The sequence below is a fragment of the Bombus affinis genome, chromosome 1 (assembly GCF_024516045.1).
Source record: "Bombus affinis isolate iyBomAffi1 chromosome 1, iyBomAffi1.2, whole genome shotgun sequence".
Taxonomy (NCBI): domain Eukaryota; kingdom Metazoa; phylum Arthropoda; class Insecta; order Hymenoptera; family Apidae; genus Bombus; species Bombus affinis.
In genome coordinates this window covers 13,559,664-13,577,745 of record NC_066344.1, presented here as the reverse complement: position 1 = coordinate 13,577,745, position 18,082 = coordinate 13,559,664, and the positions used below count along the sequence as shown (strand labels likewise).

The 18,082-nt window shown below is 31.6% G+C and overlaps 2 protein-coding genes and 2 long non-coding RNA genes across 9 annotated transcripts; 1 reads left to right on the top strand and 3 right to left on the bottom strand.

Moving 5' to 3' along the window:
- The first annotated feature begins 137 nt into the window (after window positions 1–137).
- LOC126920539 (exonuclease mut-7 homolog) lies at window positions 138–4,695 on the top strand. 4 transcript variants are annotated; one of them, XM_050731120.1, is made up of 13 exons: window positions 138–461; window positions 534–674; window positions 866–1,050; window positions 1,131–1,369; window positions 1,435–1,616; window positions 1,688–1,882; window positions 1,944–2,141; window positions 2,222–2,371; window positions 2,451–2,729; window positions 2,934–3,082; window positions 3,181–3,564; window positions 3,648–3,829; window positions 3,909–4,695. In XM_050731120.1, exons 1-13 carry the CDS (start codon window positions 296–298, stop codon window positions 4,279–4,281), a joined length of 2,823 nt encoding a protein of 940 aa, XP_050587077.1. In that variant the 5' UTR covers window positions 138–295; the 3' UTR covers window positions 4,282–4,695. The 4 variants fall into 4 exon arrangements, with proteins under 4 accessions (XP_050587077.1, XP_050587070.1, XP_050587061.1 ...); XM_050731113.1 differs by having other exon boundaries at window positions 139–461; window positions 1,688–1,873; window positions 3,639–3,829; XM_050731104.1 differs by having other exon boundaries at window positions 139–461; window positions 1,688–1,879; window positions 3,639–3,829.
- A 127-nt stretch (window positions 4,696–4,822) lies between these two features.
- On the bottom strand, window positions 4,823–8,220 carry LOC126920552 (paraplegin). Of its 3 annotated transcripts, XM_050731141.1 has the most exons (10): window positions 8,053–8,220; window positions 7,708–7,941; window positions 7,380–7,649; window positions 7,096–7,312; window positions 6,717–7,022; window positions 6,468–6,636; window positions 6,036–6,388; window positions 5,461–5,957; window positions 5,259–5,384; window positions 4,823–5,073 (listed from the first exon to the last, which is right to left on the bottom strand). In XM_050731141.1, exons 2-10 carry the CDS (start codon window positions 7,873–7,875, stop codon window positions 4,948–4,950), a joined length of 2,232 nt encoding a protein of 743 aa, XP_050587098.1. In that variant the 5' UTR covers window positions 7,876–7,941; window positions 8,053–8,220; the 3' UTR covers window positions 4,823–4,947. The 3 variants fall into 3 exon arrangements, with proteins under 3 accessions (XP_050587098.1, XP_050587090.1, XP_050587104.1); XM_050731133.1 differs by having other exon boundaries at window positions 7,708–8,220; XM_050731147.1 differs by lacking the exon at window positions 8,053–8,220 and having other exon boundaries at window positions 7,380–7,663; window positions 7,708–7,846.
- A 424-nt stretch (window positions 8,221–8,644) lies between these two features.
- Window positions 8,645–11,333, bottom strand: LOC126921012 (uncharacterized). Its single transcript, XR_007712171.1, has 4 exons — window positions 11,004–11,333; window positions 10,483–10,861; window positions 10,289–10,417; window positions 8,645–9,346 (listed from the first exon to the last, which is right to left on the bottom strand). It is a non-coding gene; the product is annotated as an uncharacterized LOC126921012 (long non-coding RNA).
- A 2,780-nt stretch (window positions 11,334–14,113) lies between these two features.
- Window positions 14,114–15,889, bottom strand: LOC126925989 (uncharacterized). The gene is made up of 3 exons (XR_007714216.1): window positions 15,637–15,889; window positions 15,476–15,525; window positions 14,114–14,839 (listed from the first exon to the last, which is right to left on the bottom strand). It is a non-coding gene; the product is annotated as an uncharacterized LOC126925989 (long non-coding RNA).
- Window positions 15,890–18,082: the final 2,193 nt, after the last annotated feature.

Sequence of the window (18,082 nt, the reverse complement as noted above, 5' to 3'; positions counted from 1 at the left end):
CATACATACACTCTATTTAAAATTTGGAAAAAATTATGAAAAAAAGTAAATAAAGTAATTACAGAAATTGGGCCGTGTAGGGAATTTTAATGTTATCGTTTTACTTCGTGTATATAACAATCTAACTATCGAAAACTTGAGAAATGTGTCTTTCCCGTCGACGTCTATACGAAACATTGACATAACGTGTCGATACAATTATATTTTTACCAAGTTTTGTGCTAAACTGAAAGAATACAGATCACAAAATACTTTAGTTTTATTACGTTTTTCGATATATTGTTAATATATAACAATGCAAGCAATGTCAGACTCAATTTCAGAATCTAAAAGTAATGATGATTTATTATCAGCGATAGAATTTTTGTCCGCAAAAAATGAAAAAGATCTAACATTCTTTTCAAATGTGGACAAAGCTACAAAAGAATGGCTAAAATCTTTAGAATCTATATGGCAATTATGTAAGTGACAATTATATACTGTAACAATAAAATTTATTAATAATTATTAATTTATGTTACATATTTTTACAGGGAAAAAGAGTGATGTTATAAGCAAAACATTAATAGAATATTTTGACAGTGCACCTGATCCATATTTAAGCACAATACGATTATTAGTGAACATTTCAGATTTTAAACATATAAAAAAGAATTCATCATTAGCATTTACAGGTTTACTTTATACATATAATATAAATGAAATGACATTACTAAGTTATATTTATTATGTGCAAGTATATAGGGAAATAGTATTAAAATTGAGTACATAGTTTTTATACATAGTTTTATAGATACTGTTGTACAGATTACTGTAAAAATTCTGTGATGTTAAAGATAAATTAATATCTCTATATGGGTTACAGTCATAGAAGAATTTGCAAACTGGTTGAAATTGGAGATACCAATACGTAAACTGTTCCTAGATGTAGAAATAAAATTAGCAACATTTCAATTAATTATTAAACAAAAAAATATGGAATTCATTAAAATGGTTGCTGCTACATATGAATTCATAGAACACAAGGAGGAATTTCTTCCTATATTAAAGGTATCATTTAGACTACAATATTTAACTTTCCAATTATTATATAACATATTATTTAATTAAAAAATTGTATATTCTTGCAGGAAGTCATTAAGGAAAAGAAATACAAAGAAGCAGCACAATATGCAGTTGTATTGCAATTACAAGATTATTTTGCCAATCCAGAAACGTTACTATTACCACTTATTCTGCAGAATAAATTAATAGTTGTAGAAGATTTTTTAGCAAATTATCCTCATTTGCAGAAGGTTCTAGTCTTGTATTTGGATAATTTAATTGGACCTGAGAATAACATGACTGTCATGTTAAATGATATAATTATGTAAGTTTCAATAATGAACTAATAAAAGTAGTTTTAAGCATAATAATATCTTTAATATATTATAGAAAACATAATATACCAGACGTAAAGATGGCAACAATAAATATAAAACCTATGACTAAATTAATAGCACGTTTTATCAAATTATATAATCTTCCACCAGAACTTTGTTCTAATTTAAATAAAAAAAGATGCGTAGGTGGTTTACAGTTCCTAATGTATAAACGTTATGTGGAATCTAGTTTAAGTATGTTAATTTTTTACATAATATAAATCACGGAATTGTGTGAATAAAAGATTAACTGTTTTTAAATCAAGGTACTGCCAGCTGGAGGGAAATGGTACAAGATGCAGTAGGAAATGATCATACATTACAACTTGTTACAATAAAGATGATAATGAATGCCAAAGATGCAGCTGAAGCTATATATTGGACTAAAAAATTTAATATACCTAGAGAAAAGTGGCCATTGGCACTTACATATGAAGAGGAACAAAATGAATGTGACAGCAGTAATAACTCTTCTTTAATATCACATGTTGTTTCAATTATTTATAATATTTCATTATGTAGGTATAAATGAAGGAGCTTCAACTAGCAAGATGAATGATTTGAACATTGACAATGATCCTATGAATTATCATGAATTGAAATTATCAAGAGATTCTATTAAAGTGGTAAATGATCTTTGTAGTTTTGCAGAATTTCTTGATAATGGATTAAAAGATGTCTCTATTGTTGGTATTGATTTAGAATGGAAACCATGCTTTGGTAATATTTGAAGTTAATGGTTTAATTTCTTTCACTAGAATGTAATAAAAAATAATTACAAAATTTATTGTAATTATTAGGTACGAAACAAACAGGATTAGCTTTAATACAAATAGCTACCAAAGCTAATGTATACATCTTAGATGTAACCACAATAGGAAACAAGTTAACAGAGTTATGGATTAAATTATCCAAAGCTCTATTTGAAAACAGAAACATTTTAAAGCTTGGTAAGCTTCTTCTAGTTAACAAATGTCTGTTCTAATTATTATTTCTATTCATGTATATTTTCATGAATTTATGATATAGGATTTGGAATAGCACAAGATGTAACAGTTATACGCAATAGTTTGTCTGCATTTTCAAAAATAAAAATATCTGGACAAGGTTATTTAGATATTGTACACTTATGGAAAAAGTTAGTGGAAGATTATAAATTTGTTTTTCCACATGAAAGTGATGAACAATTTACCAAAAAAAATTTGAGTAAACTTGTAGAACTTTGTCTTGGACAGAAACTAAATAAATCTGATCAGTTTTCTAATTGGGAACAGAGACCTCTAAGAGAAAGCCAAATAATATATGCTGGTTTGTAATTTTTTTTTGCTGTTGTTTTTATTATAATATAACATATTGGGTTGGCAATTAAGTGATTGTGGATTTTATCAATACCACCTAATGACAAAATCCGCAATTACTTAGTTGTCAACCCAATATATTCTCTTTATTATAATATAATATATATTTACATACAAGAATCAAATATAATAATTATATATCATAATATTACAGCATTAGATGCATACTGTTTGTTAGAAATATATGCAACATTAGAAATTCAATGTGAAAATTTGGACATACCGTTTTATGATGTGTGTTTAGAAGTGCAACATATACCACATCAATTACCAGAACGAAATATGAGGAAACCTACACAAAAGGTAGTTCCATAATTTACTGTATTTCTAATAAAGTAGAACTTCTGTAAAATAAATAATTCGTGTATTCTCCATAGTACTTTATAAACATTTTATTATAGTCCTACTCCTTCCAAAATAAAGAATTCAGTTATGATAAACAAAATTTTCAAAGAGATTCACCGCAAGGAAGATTGAGGAATAATTTCTGGAAATCAAATAATCAAGATCATTATCCTTTTCACAAAGCAATACAATCACCACGAAGAACGGGGCCCATGAATTTAAACAGACAACATTACAAACAAGTAGTTAAACGTGAATCTATACCAGTGCATCAATGGCGTGTAGTTTGTGATTCAATGTTAGGTGGGCTAACAAGTAAATTACGAATGTGTGGATGCGATTGCGTTCATCTTGCATTTGATCAAAGAGGAGAACGATCTGTTCAAGTAGCGCTTTATGAAAAAAGGGTGCTTCTGACGCGTAATAAAGAATATTTAAGAGTAGGTCTTAATTAATAATCTCGGACATCTAAATAATATTGTTCATTCTTAATTATTTTAATTACATTATACAGTTTTCACAGTATATACCACCTGAGGATTATTATTTTGTAATGGCAGCTAATCCTGATGCTCAGCTAAGAGAGGTATTAAAGTACTTTAAAATTATAGTTACACGTAGAGACATATTTAGTCGATGCCAAGATTGTAACAGTGATGAATTTGTGAAAGTTTCAAAGCAATTAATGGATAAACTTTTAAAAAGGTTCATTACACATTTTCTCTTCTTAAAACTATGCATTAAATATTGGTAATGACGTTAACAGGATTTTATCTTCTTTTAGTTATGTTAAAATAACACGTAAAAATAATTATAGAATTGATACAAATCCATCAGATCATGTAAGCAATACATATCATTCAGCTGTAGCAACGAACTCAAGCAGTAACGATTTACAATACGATACTTTTATGAACAATCAGTTAGAACGCGAGGATCGTACATGGATACTTAGCACGAATTCTATGGATGTTGATACATGTTCAACGAAATACCAAGCAAGAATACAAATTGACAAAATACCAATGAAGGTGTTACAGGATATAGAAGTTTTTTACATTTGTGAACAATGTGGAAAGATATATTGGAATGGTACACATTTAGATCGTGCGCTCAATGGTGCTATTAGGGATCTCATTGTTCCATCTGAGTTTTAATTACTATTACATGTGATATAGTGTTTAAAGATGTTCAGACTTTGAAAGCACAAATCAAAAGTGTTTTTATTTATTTGAGTCAATAAGAATTATACTTATAATATGGAATCACAAAAACAAAGATATGTTTAATGTACTTCATCTATTTTAAAATGTATTTTAATATTATTGAAAACATATATAACATATATATATGTTCAAACATATATATATTATCTTAACCTTTTACTTTTGTTTATTCCTATTTCATATCGAAAAATTGGTACATTTCATATAGCCTTTGTTGAAATATCAAAAATGGTATATTTTAATATAAATATGGTTATATGCGTTGTATTGTGAAAATAACACTTCATACTTATTTCCATTAGTTATGAAAAATAATGTACTGTAAACGATGAAATAATTATCTATTTATATTCTTTTTTATTTTCGCTTTTATCCTTTATCTTTTCTATATACAGCACAAGATTTTAGATAATAAAGGAATAATTTTATATATTGAATTGATTTCGTAAAATATTTTGTAAAAGTTTCGTCATTAAGTTGTAGTTTCTTTTATTGTTTCATTATTATACAAGTTATACAAGTAAATCGTTGTTATAGAAATTGAAGATATACTGTAGAGATATTTTGAAAAACGTCGTATATATTATCAACATTTATTTATTCCACACCTGAATTATATTCCTGCAATTCTAGAATATCTTTTTTCCCAAAAAGCGGAGGTCCAATTAATGCTTCTATGTCCTTGTATGTCAAGGTTTCTTTCTTTAGAAGTTCTTCAGCCAACTATAAATTCAGGAAAGGAAATTTATTAGATATTTAAGGAGATTAACATAGTTCCATGTGCTGTAATAAAATAATACTAGACACTCATCAAGCAGAAGGCTGTAATATTTAGTAATTATTGAAACAGTGTCTAAAAAATTATAGAAACTGCTTAGGTATATTATACATGTAGTAATCATACATACAGTTATCAATTTATCTTTATTATCTTGTAATAACTTCTCAGTTGTTTTATATGCTTCAACGATTATTCTTCGTACCTCCGCATCCATTAAACTTCCTAGCTTCTTGCTATATGGTTTTTTAGTTTTCTAGTTGATAATTTCAATCAAAAATATAAATCAGTGGTATACTACTACCATTTGGTAAATTATAAATATATCTTACCGTGCTCGTTAACTCTTTATCAAAAGAAAGCAAACCCACAGAGGGACTCATTCCAAACTGTTGAACTTGGAGATATGCCATATCAGTTACCTTTTGTAAATCATTTTGCGCGCCAGTGGAAATTTTGTTAAACATTATATTTTCTGCAACTCTACCGCCTAATAGTACACACATACGTTCAAAAAGGTGTTTTGAACTTAGAAGTTTTAGATTTGAATCGGAATACTGAGAAAACCCCAATTGTTTATTTGTCCTTGGTACTATTGTTATTTTAATTAAAGGATTTGCATATTCCAACATCCATGCTGCTACTGCATGACCAGCTTCATGATAAACAATAACTTTTTTCTCAGAGGGTGTCAATGTACTAGATTTTTTCACTGTACCACCCAATATTTTATCAACTGCATACATGAGATCAGTATTATCAATTTTAACTTTTTTTTCGTTTGCTGCGTGTAATGCAGCTTCGTTACAGACATTTGCTATCTCAGCTCCTTCAAAAATACCATTCAAAACAAGAGTATTAAAATAAAAGTAAGATTCAAATAATTTATTGAGAATTACACACATACCACTAAAACCGGGAGTAAGATGAGCTAAATATTTAGCATATTTCATTGGAGTGCCTTCCAATGATAACGACTGAAGATGATATTCAAAAATGTCTTTTCTTTCTTCTAAAGTCGGAAGATCGATTAAAATATGTCTATCAAATCTACCACATCTCAATAAAGCTTTATCTAGAACTTCTGCTCTATTTGTCGAGGCTAAAATAATAATATCCTTTGCCTCTATCATTCCATCCATTTCTACTAAAAGTTGATTTAATGTTCTCTCGGATTCACTGTCAGCAGATCCGATATATGAGTTTTCTCGTTTCTTCCCTATTGCATCAATTTCATCTATATAGATGATACTGGGCGCTCTTCCATAACAGATAACACAACAATAAGTTTAAATATATTAATAACTGCTTTGTTTGTCAAAATAAAAATCAGTAAAACCTTTTTTTAGCTTCTGCAAATAAATCCCTTACACGTGCAGCACCTAGTCCCCCTATTACTTCAGTGAATTCAGATCCATTCATTGATAAGAATGGAACATTTGATTCAGTTGCAACAGCTTTAGCTAAAAGTGTTTTACCGCAACCAGGTGGTCCCAAGAGTAAAGCTCCTAAAATCAATTTCAATGAATTACAAGAAAAAATATTTCAAAAGAATTATAGATATTTGAGTTCTACAAATATAGAAAACCTTTAGGCACTTTAGCACCAAGCTTTGTATATCTTTCAGGGTTTTTAAGATAATCAACAAATTCCATAACTTCTATTTTGGCTTCTCTCAAACCAGCAACATCTTTAAAACGAACACCTTTACCAGAAAAAGGCTCCACTAACGTATATTTTGCTTTATTCATAAAGGAAAAATTGGCAAATTGTTTTTTTATCATTGGATGACGGAAGAACAAAACAAAGAACCCAAATGTCAATAATATCTTAATTATCTCTGATATAGCCATTTCTTCATTCAGGTGAACATATCTAATTGAAATTCCATCCTCTAAAAATTATTCAATGAATTTCAGTATTAAAAAATGGTTTATAGATTTATTAAATATGTATGATAATTATACCTGATCTAATGCCAATGCGTTTTTCTATTGCCCTAATTTTTTCTTCAACATCATCAGGAATATCATAAAAAGTAAGCTGTTTAAACAGGATTTTTCCTCTATAAGTAGCACCTGTTCTTACTATAGCTCGTACCTGATTTGGATAAATCCTAATTTCTTGAACTTGTCCTTTTAAAAGTACTTCATTTATAAAATCATTCCAGTCCATTCCTACGACCTGGCATAAAATAATAAATTTTATGAGTAAATTCTTTCAACCGGTAATTATTCATTTACAAACTTACTATTGCGTCGAAGATTCCAGACATAATTAAGTAATATACGGAACATATGATGAATATTATAGCAAATTTCAGTAGTAGCATATTTAATTCAGATTTTTTAGGGTTTTCTTTATTAGAATTGTCAGATTCATTGGAACTGCGTTGATGATTACTAGAGCTTGTGCTGAAACTTCTTGCGTTACAAAACTTTGAAAAGTAAATTCTAAATGACTCATTTTTTGAAAACAGCAATTTCGTCCCACTCAATCCCGTGTGTTTTATTTTATACGACTAAAACAAATTTTCTAATAATCATACCAGTGTAACATTAATTCATTGAAATAATTACCTGATGTGATAATGGAAAACATAACCTATTCCATCGGTTATTAAAACTAATATTTCTGGAGATAATGTTAAATACATTGTGTTTCTTTAAATTATATTTGAACAAATATCCAAGAAGTTTCCGTGAAACGATGTACTGTCGTTCGGAATATATTATCGAACTCTGCATGTTTGTATCATGCAATATGAGATCACATGCGTTAACCCATTTGTAAACCCAACATATAAATCACAACTGTAAATTCATTGTAAGTTAATTATATAGTAATTATTTTGGCGAAATTCCAATATTTAGATTAACAGATGGTATTCAATTTATAACTTGTTCATAGAGTTACGTATATACATGAGTTGTTGTACTTTAAAAGCTTCGTAATATTTTGCAATATTGCAAAAACCAGATGAGAAAATTGGATATTTTTATATTTTATTTACTGTTACATTTATTAATAGATTTTACTTAATTGACTTTAAGTGTAATGATTCACTGATATAAAAATATACTAATCGCTAAATAATTAACATGTTAAAGTTGTTATAAATAAATTATAAAAGATGTTACGACGAGTAAAAAACAATTTTGCAAATACATTAATTAATATATAATCAAAATTGACTAAAAATAATTTACAAAATTAATGACATTGCTAAAATGAACAAAATCAAAATTATCCTGTCTATGACAACAATATATTATCTATATTATCTATATAATCTATCTATATTATCGACGGAAATCGAATTCCATATTATCGACGAAGACAGAAATTTATATTATCGATAAACTTACATACATATAATTGGTGTAAGTCGATAATATATCAATAATAGGTAATATTCATATAAAATATTTATAATTTAGAAATTGATTTACCGAACACTCGCCGTATGGTGAACTTTGTTTTATTTTTTACACAATCATTAAAAACGTACGTAATATCAGATCATACATTGAAAAATGACTTATTAAACTTATATGAGAAATTGGTTGTTAAAAGGGTATCATCTTTTAGTTATTAATTAAAGTATATTTTTATATATTTCAAAATTTAAATGTAAGAGATAGGAGTATATCAACAGGTTTTCAATGTTGCATGCATTAAAAATTGCGATGTTTTTGAAAGTGCCTAATGTTAAAGCTTCAAAAAAATAGTGTTTTATAAAATTTTATGTAACAAATGGATAAGCCTTAGAAAGATTCATTGTAATCACAGAGTATAAAAGAATCAAAGGTGAGAGGAGGAAAATAGAAGGGGGGGGGGGCAGAATGAAAGAGAAAAAGAGAAAGAGAGGAAAGGGAGAATGGTGGAAGCTGGCTGAATATTTTTACCCAAGCCTGTTAACTACACTCTGTTATTTTATCTCACGTACGCAGTTTTTCCACCACTACCATGCCGTTACGCAGGAATATAAGTTTTAAGGCGTGTTTTGATAGCGTCAGGGTGTGTCAGCTGGGGCTTCCTACCTAATGGATCACTTCTTCGTTTATTCGTTCATACTTTTTGAAGTATATGACCCCATGATACCACGAACACTCTGATAATTTTAGTTGTATCGTAATTATTTGTAGATGTATAGATTTATTTGTAGAATTTATTTAGTTATTTGTAGAATTGCACATAACGAAGGAAGAAACTTACCTAAAAAGTAAAAAATAAAATTAATTTTGATCTATTCTCGTTTATTTAATTATAAGATTTAAAAATACATGGTTTACTTTAATTTATTAGATTGTTCCGAAAATTCATAGCGAAAATTAAGAGAGATTTAACTAGAATTAGAACTCTCACACATACTTCTATCTTCAGTATCCAACTCACATTATTCGATATAAACTTGTAATCCGATATATTATTATCAAAAATCTATAGAATTACTGAAGAAATCTTATAGAAGTGCTGACTAATTAAAATTAAATCGATGCATGCTTTCTACGAAATGTTCATATTCCTGCAATTGAAGCTGGCAAAATTCTTGATGACAAAGTGTTGACAATTACAGCTCTATCGCTTAAAAGGCGTGAAAAGGAAAGGATAAAAGTGGTTCATCGCGAACGTATATTTACGTAAAACAATATTTTCGTTGGCTTTAAGAAGGTGGCGACAGAGTATTTCTCTCTCCCTCTCTTTCTATTCCGACATACTTCAGTAAAGAGTACAAGAAAGATACGCGAAGACATCGTCAATCGTCGACTTTGCATTTTACCTTCTACATACGTACAAATATCAAATTACTAGTGTGTTAATTTTTCTCCTTATTTTATATCACAGGGCAATATGGCAGATCTATAGACTCCAAATATATATGTAATGAAAAAAAGACATAGTGAACTTCTAGAAACTGTATTAAATAATTACTTATCATTGCACGTAACATTACTTGCAATTATGAATTATATACAAGTACTTCAAAATACCTTCTCTCTGTGAAAATCATTATTAAAGACGATAAAATTTATACCAATAATACAATTAATGTTTTTTTTCACGAATAGACAAACCGAGTCGAATGATATAACCTAAAAAAATTGTTTAAGAAGAAATAAACGTAAAGAAGAAAGACAAAGAAGGAATGATACTTACGCTGAAAAAGGAGGATGGAACCAATTGATTTGTTAAATAACAAACCATGTTGTGTTAGGTTTGCTATGATAACCAAACAACGTCACGGATTGTGGCCAGTGTACAACTTGGTTCATTCAGTTCCTCTTACTATGCGGTATCCAATTCATTCATAAATTTCGTATACAAAAATATCAAAGGATTCAAATACTCACTAGTAATGAGTCATTACATCGTATGTAAAAATGCTTCTTCTTTAGATATCATTTTCTTTTCGTTCATTTCCGGTTCTCCAGGAAAATAAATCTCAAGGAAATATTTTTTGTCCATGAAACTATTATCGGTAATGGATCTTTCGTCGGGATTAGTGTTCCCGCGTAAATGTGGTTAATCAGAGCCTGAACGGGCTTCCAGAAATCCATTTCACGTAGCGTTCACGTAGCGACGCTACGTATAGGGAGAGCTGCAAGAACGGACGTTGTTATTACAGATGCCACTCGTTCAGAATCCCGGGGTATATTTCAAACAAAAAGAAGCCTCCTTCCAATCCGGAAGAGTGACGCCTAATTTTCAGGATCGTGAGTTCATAGTTTTCTGAAAAAAGAAAAAAGAATGACCAAATTACATTAACCAGGAATTTATTCTCTAGCCTTATTGTTATCATCAGTACTATCAAATTTCAAAATCCAATTGACACGCCGCAAGATGCCACCACCGACAACAATAACAACCTTACCTATAAAATAGAAGAAAACCCGACAAAGAGATAATTGCGGGTAAAAAGCGAGAGATGTTTTTCTTCTAGTAAAATGGCAAGATCCCGAAGCATCCAGGATAAAGACAGACGAACAAGTTCGACTTTGTTGAAAATAGGAGAATGAATAGAGGAAGAGGAAGAAAAGATAGGAAAAGAGGAGAGAAAAATGGAAGGGGGAAATGGAGAAAAAACGAGAAAGAGAGATAACACAATAAGAGAAAGGAAGACAGGGTGGGCAGAAGGAATTCGTACTGAAATAACACTGGATGATTGTGGTATTGTCAACCCTGGTAGTAGTGCGTGCTTTCGCGTTTCACTCCCCTTCCCTACAACACTACGTCCTTCCTCTCTCTCTCTCTCTCTCTCTCTCTTCAGCCCCTCGAATTGTGTCTTGCCACCCCTAAAACTCGTACTATCCTACCTCTAGCACGGTTTAGGCACTAGAACGTAGGTGCTACCGGATAGAATAGACGGCGCTGCTAGAAGGGATGGAACAACACCCCGTTCCCACCGATTCTCCCCTCTTTCAGCATCGTGGCCGCCTTTTTCTCGCTCGGTCCCTTTCCTGTTCGTCGGCCTCCACTATTCCATTCCCTAAATGCAGCCAATAAAAACAACACCACGCTTTGCCACGAGAGCCACCGCAGGAGAATCGAGAATATAGTGAATTATAAAAATAACACTGCGAAACCATCGAACAATCGGTTGGTTCAATAGTCGTTCGTTTCATTTCTGTGGCTCGCGAAAAACCTTCCCATTCATGTCTGGTGACAACTGTTCGCCGCCTCCCTCTGCTTCTTCTAGCTGCTTGTTTATCTTCTTATTGTGCGCCGATCGGTGAAAATTACTGAAAAGAGCGCCAAATAAAGAATAAGGAACGTTTCGACATTTTCGACGATTCATGGCGAGTCTGTCGAAGATTCGAGATTGATTTGTTTTTAAAGATAGTGATATTTTAATATTTATAGCAATCTCGCGAATCTTTGTTTAATCCTTTTGCATCTGGAAAGTGGGTCGCTCTTGCGACGCTTTGAACGAGATATTTTGTGTGTTTAATATTCGTATACAGTGGTTACAGAACATATCAGTAAATCATTGTGTCCATTACATTATTTAGATACTAATTAATTAAGTCTAAGTATGTTAAATTAAAGTTTAGTAGTAGTTTCATGTGATTACAAAGATCAGATATAATGGAAATAAAACGTATAGAATCCAATAAAAAACCGATTCAAAGGAAAATAAGGGTACTATATGCTAATACATTTTGTAACCATTGTATATAATTAATACTGAATACATATAAAATAAAATATTGTTTCATGTAAAAGTAATAACGAATGCCCATGTTCTATACATAGTAAATATCATTAGTGAAACATTAAAAATATCACAAGAGATATCTCCTGAACTAATTTTTGCCGAATTTTTTTGTAGATATCTTGCATTTTAATGGAAAGACGCGCCAGATATCTCGTTCATAGATGAGAAAGGGTTGAAGAAAAATCTCGTCGACGTAACGGAAGCAAATTTTTCTCTAGCCAAGCCAAAATAGAAGCAATCCCTTTTCGATTTCTTCTCTTCTGTCATTCCGGCTGATGTTTTCCTTCTTTCTACCGGCATTCCACAGATTTTCTCCCGGTTTTCGCGTCCTCCTCCTCCCGCTCGTGGTGCACGCGAGTACACGAACGCCTACTCGCCTCGGCGAAGTCAAAGAGAGATAAAATCTATAAATATGTGGGAGGCGCACGCGACCCATTCCAGTGTTTGTTCAACCAAGAATAACCTCCGTTTCTTCATCGTACGCAGAACCCCGAGAAGAGGCTGGTTTTGTGGCTTGACGCAAGCCTAATCCAGGGTGATGCTTCGTTAACCACCTCCGTTGAACGACTACCAAAAGATTTTTTTCTTCGTCAATTTACATGTTTTCCACGACGATATCGTATTGTTTTGTGAAATTACTCCGAATCAATATATACCTGACACTTTCTCCTATATCGAGAACGGAAGTTGGAATGGAACGTCATCGACGAGGAACTTCAGGATTATGAAGACTCTTCGAATGGAATAGAAACGATGATATTATAGATGAAGAGAAAGAAACAGGTTTTTCTGTGAAGAAATAAGGATTTTTTAAGGTTACGTTATTAGATGTAACAAAATGAAAAGTTTAAAATAAAGCTTTTACTGTTATATTTATTCCTAACCTAATCTTCCTATCTTTTCATTATACTTCCATTTTAATGAAATGTCCTTTCTTAGATTCACACCGATGCATTTTTCATGATATTCTCGATTCCGTACTCAATCATCCGTCGGTGGAATTCAAACAATTTGTCGGCGCAAATTCGGGACGCTCTTCGGGATCCTCGTTCCGCCGGGGGCAAAAGTTAGTTGGCTAGACGTGAACCGGCAGCAGACGGGAATTAGTTAGCGGTAAACACACCTCATCAATCTTCCTCGAACGTCGTCATTCTCTTCATCATCGCGACACGGTGTACCGACGATCTGAAATACCCGCGACACGTGTCTCCATTAAAGTAGCGCCCGTTAAGAACCTTGAGTATATAATTTTCTGGTTGAATCGTTTGTTCGTTGGAAACTTGGCTTTTTTCAAGCGAATTTATAGCCTGCCTGGAAAACGTAACACTTCATCGAAAACTGAAGGCACTGAAAATGGATCATTCGTAGGAAATTAGAAGAGCTTGAACGATTTAAGAACATTATACTACACGCATTCACTATACTCTTATATAGAAGAGAGTTGTCAAAATCGTAGTAAATATTTTATGTTGTAATTTCTATTTGATAGGTATCAACTGCATAAGTTCATATTGAAAATTAAAGCTTGATGTTCAAGGCACTTACGGATCAGGACAAGCAAATTATACAATTTGTTATACAGCAACTCTGTTACTTAATTCCGAACTACTATGCAATTACTTCTGATAGATTTTTTTATTATCAACATAAATATTTAAGCTTGGTAAGTAACGTTATTTGCAAGATTCAACTCATAAGTATCATACAACACACTATTTTAATTAATTGATATTTTCAGTTGACAAAAACAAGCAGATTTCCTTTTTTCCAATAAATCAAAGAAATAATGTCAATATCAATAAATCAAAAATATTTAATACCACATACAAGTATACAATGTATATGCTATACCGTACTATGATTCTACTATCTGAGTATACTATAACTGAAAACAACCAAAATTAAAGTAAATATTCTATCAGCACTTTCAACATCACATTAAACAAAAGAAAGAAATATAATCTACTATAACACTGTACTACACTACAACAATGAAACAAGGAACTAAATACTAAAGATTAATTACGAATGTACAATGACTCAATAATCTAAGGATCTAAGAACTACACTAACGCGTGTAATCGCAAATCAGAAAGCTGCTTCCATTCCACGTGTCGCAATTAAAGCAAAATCTTTGGTGACGGTGGCGAGAAGACTTGAAGTGTTGTTAAGAGAAGCCGGAGGGCCACGGCGAGAAAGGTCCGCCATTCTCGACACCTGGCAACAGCCAATGGTAGGATAAAGCGGACAGGAGAGAGCTTTTGGTCCTCGAACGCCACACCCTTCATTGTGACCACATATCGACCGTCTCTCACAGCTTGGGGCTGCGTTCCCCGTACTAATTGTAAGTACTTGCTGTACTTGTGCGCGCATGTGTGAGAGTGCAACGCTTCCCAACTGGGCGCAAACACGCGCGCGCGCCTGCACCTACTTCTGGATCGTGGATTCGTGGTGATACCGGAACCGATGGACGATTTTACTCGCACAGTTCCCTAAAATTAAAATACAGAAATGAAATAGAAGAATACATAGAATCTTGATATTACAATTTACATATATTTTGAGTAGAGCTTCAATATTTGTCTACTTAGATTAAAAAACAATGTAGAGATTTTTCACTTGGTTAGAAATGAAATATAAAAATGTAGAAAACATTAATATTTGAATTTATATATATGTATTCTGAATAGAACTCTAAAATTGTATTTTTACATTGAAAAGCAACGTAGAAATTTTTCATTGAAATTAGATAAAAAATGGAACGCCAGTTATATATTACAATTTTGCTCCTCTATAATTACATATACAATATCTATAAAGTCGACGTATTTGTACAGAAGGATATTTTTGAAAATCTTGAAGAATGAATAATATTGAAAAAAATGTTATTCATAAAAATACAGATGAAATACACGTATGTTTTCTTATCTGTTGATAAAATCGATTTGTTTTCAGATGGATATGTCAAGGAGATTTCAAGAAGATTTCTCTTCGTCATCTGTTTTTTAGAAGCGACACATAAATTTAATGATCATCCTGTAAGAGAAATAAAAAGAGGTATCATGAATCTTCTTTTAATTCCACAAAATAAAATAAATTATTACCAAAGTATATTATAAAGTACTTACTGTCTTTTAATTTTTGCAGAATAAAATGAGAAACGATGAGATACATTCTCCTGAAAAGGGGAATACAATTATTTGTAGCGTGTTTTAATAGATAAATGATACAAATTCGAAATAAACCAAACATGATGGATTAACCAGTGGTAAATATGAAATTCGTGTACCGCCATGAGGTAGTCGAGTGTGCCAGCCTGTGCGGTCAGGTTGAGGGCAATAACCATCCACTTTAGCTTCAACAGGGCTCCTATATGGCGCGAGAATGCGGAGCTACCCTAGGTAACCCTCGAATAATATTTTGATATCCCCCGGCCAGGACTTTTCTTCTCGTCCGATCCGCCACATATCAGCGGCAGGAAATTATTTTTCACACTCTCGTATCCTTTGCCTCCTCCCCCACTTTGCCAAGCATTGATGCTGTCTTCCCTGAAGGAACAGAAGAAAACCTTGTATGCTCTCGCGTAAGCTGGTATTCGTTAAATATTACTATTATATTCAACATAGCGATAGATTTATTTTAAGCAGATATTAAATAATTTACATTTTTGTAGGAAAGACGCAAGTAATTGCAAAGGAAGCAATATTAGAAATATTATACGCTTTTTTATTTATGACGAGATACTTTGAATCTTGTCTAGCAAAATTCTGAACGTTGCATTTCAACGAAAATACAAAACTTCGAAATCAAACTTTGGAATTGCAGTGAAATAGAATTGGAAGTAGTGTATATTGTGCTATTTACTTATAGAAAAGTTTGTAAAATTTTAGTGAATAAAGTAAATTGGATATTACATTCGAACAGGAACGTTGTAAGAAGCAACATTGTAAGTATTGCATTTCTCTGTAAACAAAAAATTATTGGAGCTATAAAACAAAGCTCTATGCATAACAAATAAGCGTTTAAAGTACTAAAAAATATGTCACGGGGTTTGCATAGGGACAACGACTGTAGAAACGCTACCAGAATGAAATACCTGAAGACTGAATACCATGTCTGAACCAGCTAGCTTGTACACACGAAATGAAGCTTTTACTAAACTACATTGATGGGCACTTAATAGTTCAGTAATGGGTGACCATGTGGTCCTGTGAAAGTTAGCCTTACTAAAGGACTACTTATACAAAGTGTAGGCAAAGAGACAGGTATCCTGGTGGCGAAAATACACACAAAGTGTCACAAGAATGACTTGAAAATCTGAAAGCTTGCACAAGAAAGTCATTATTAATTCACATTAAAAAATACATCCACTTCTTTAACTTCGTAACATTTCAGTTAAATGGAAAGTTTCTTATTCGTATTTTCATGTTTTAATAACTTTTTAATGTTATTCTTTCTTCTAATTTTATGTTTATCATCGTTTCCAAATATGTTGAATACAACATTGAACATAACATAACATTTACACACCGCTGCATTTATTTTATTTGCATACTACTTGTTTGCGGATTAATCGAATTTCAATTGTACCCACTTCCTTATTAATTAACAATATTTTTTTGAGCTAAACTGATAAACATATGTGCATACAAATATTGTATACTTTGTAATAATAATAATATTTACATACTAAACAACTGCACAATATATGTATACAAAAATCAGGCAAATCACACTGAGAATTACGGAATGGACAGAAATAGTAACAACAATAATCATAAAAAAGAAATAGTAACAGTAATAATAAATGAACAAAGACAGAAAAAGTAAGCAATAATACCAAAAACAAATATGGCAACTAGAAACTTCATAAAGGGCAGTACTAAGTTGAAGAGCTTCCTGCATAAACGAATGGAGAAACCAAGAAGATGTATAGCAATCTATATAGTAAATTAAGATGTATACATATTTTGATAAATAATTAAATGAGATACAACTTTAAGGAATAAACTAAGATAGAAAGAAAGTATATCAATCGTGCACATACACAAAAAATTGTTAATAAGCCTCAATGCAATAAACGAATGCGATACAATACAATGTTAATAATAATAAAAATAGCACAAAAATAAACATGTAGGATAAACATAACACTTATTAAATATTTTTCATGCTCACAGGAACTAAAAGCATTCTAATTATAAGTAACGATATTAATTAGAAAACATGTAGCATACTAACCGATTACATTGAAACAGAGAATCATTTTGATTCCAGGACACTTGCACAGAAGCTGGCGTAACACAGGTATACTTGCAGATAAAATAGGATGCAGTGGACCAGACAAGTCCGGCCTAAATGTTATTTCATGCGACAGAGATTGCTTCTTCAGGTAACACGCTACCGACCTAGACGTTGGACCTGCACGAGAGGAGTTCGTCAAATATGTATGCGGATAAACACGAGCAACGTTGACAGAAATAATATCCGCGGGTGAAAGCGATTGCACCTGTCGGTCTGAGTAGAAAAAGAATTCTTTGGGTCGAACGATCGACCACTTTCGATGGTTCCTTTGCAACTTGACGCGTCAACTTTCGACACTCGTCACTTTGCAGTAGGTACATATTAGCAAGTAATTATGAATATTCTTGCCTGGAATCAAGGTTTTATACTTTAGAATGGTAAAAGAGTTTCTTTTCCAAATTGTTTCCAAATAAAAAAATAATGGGAAATTT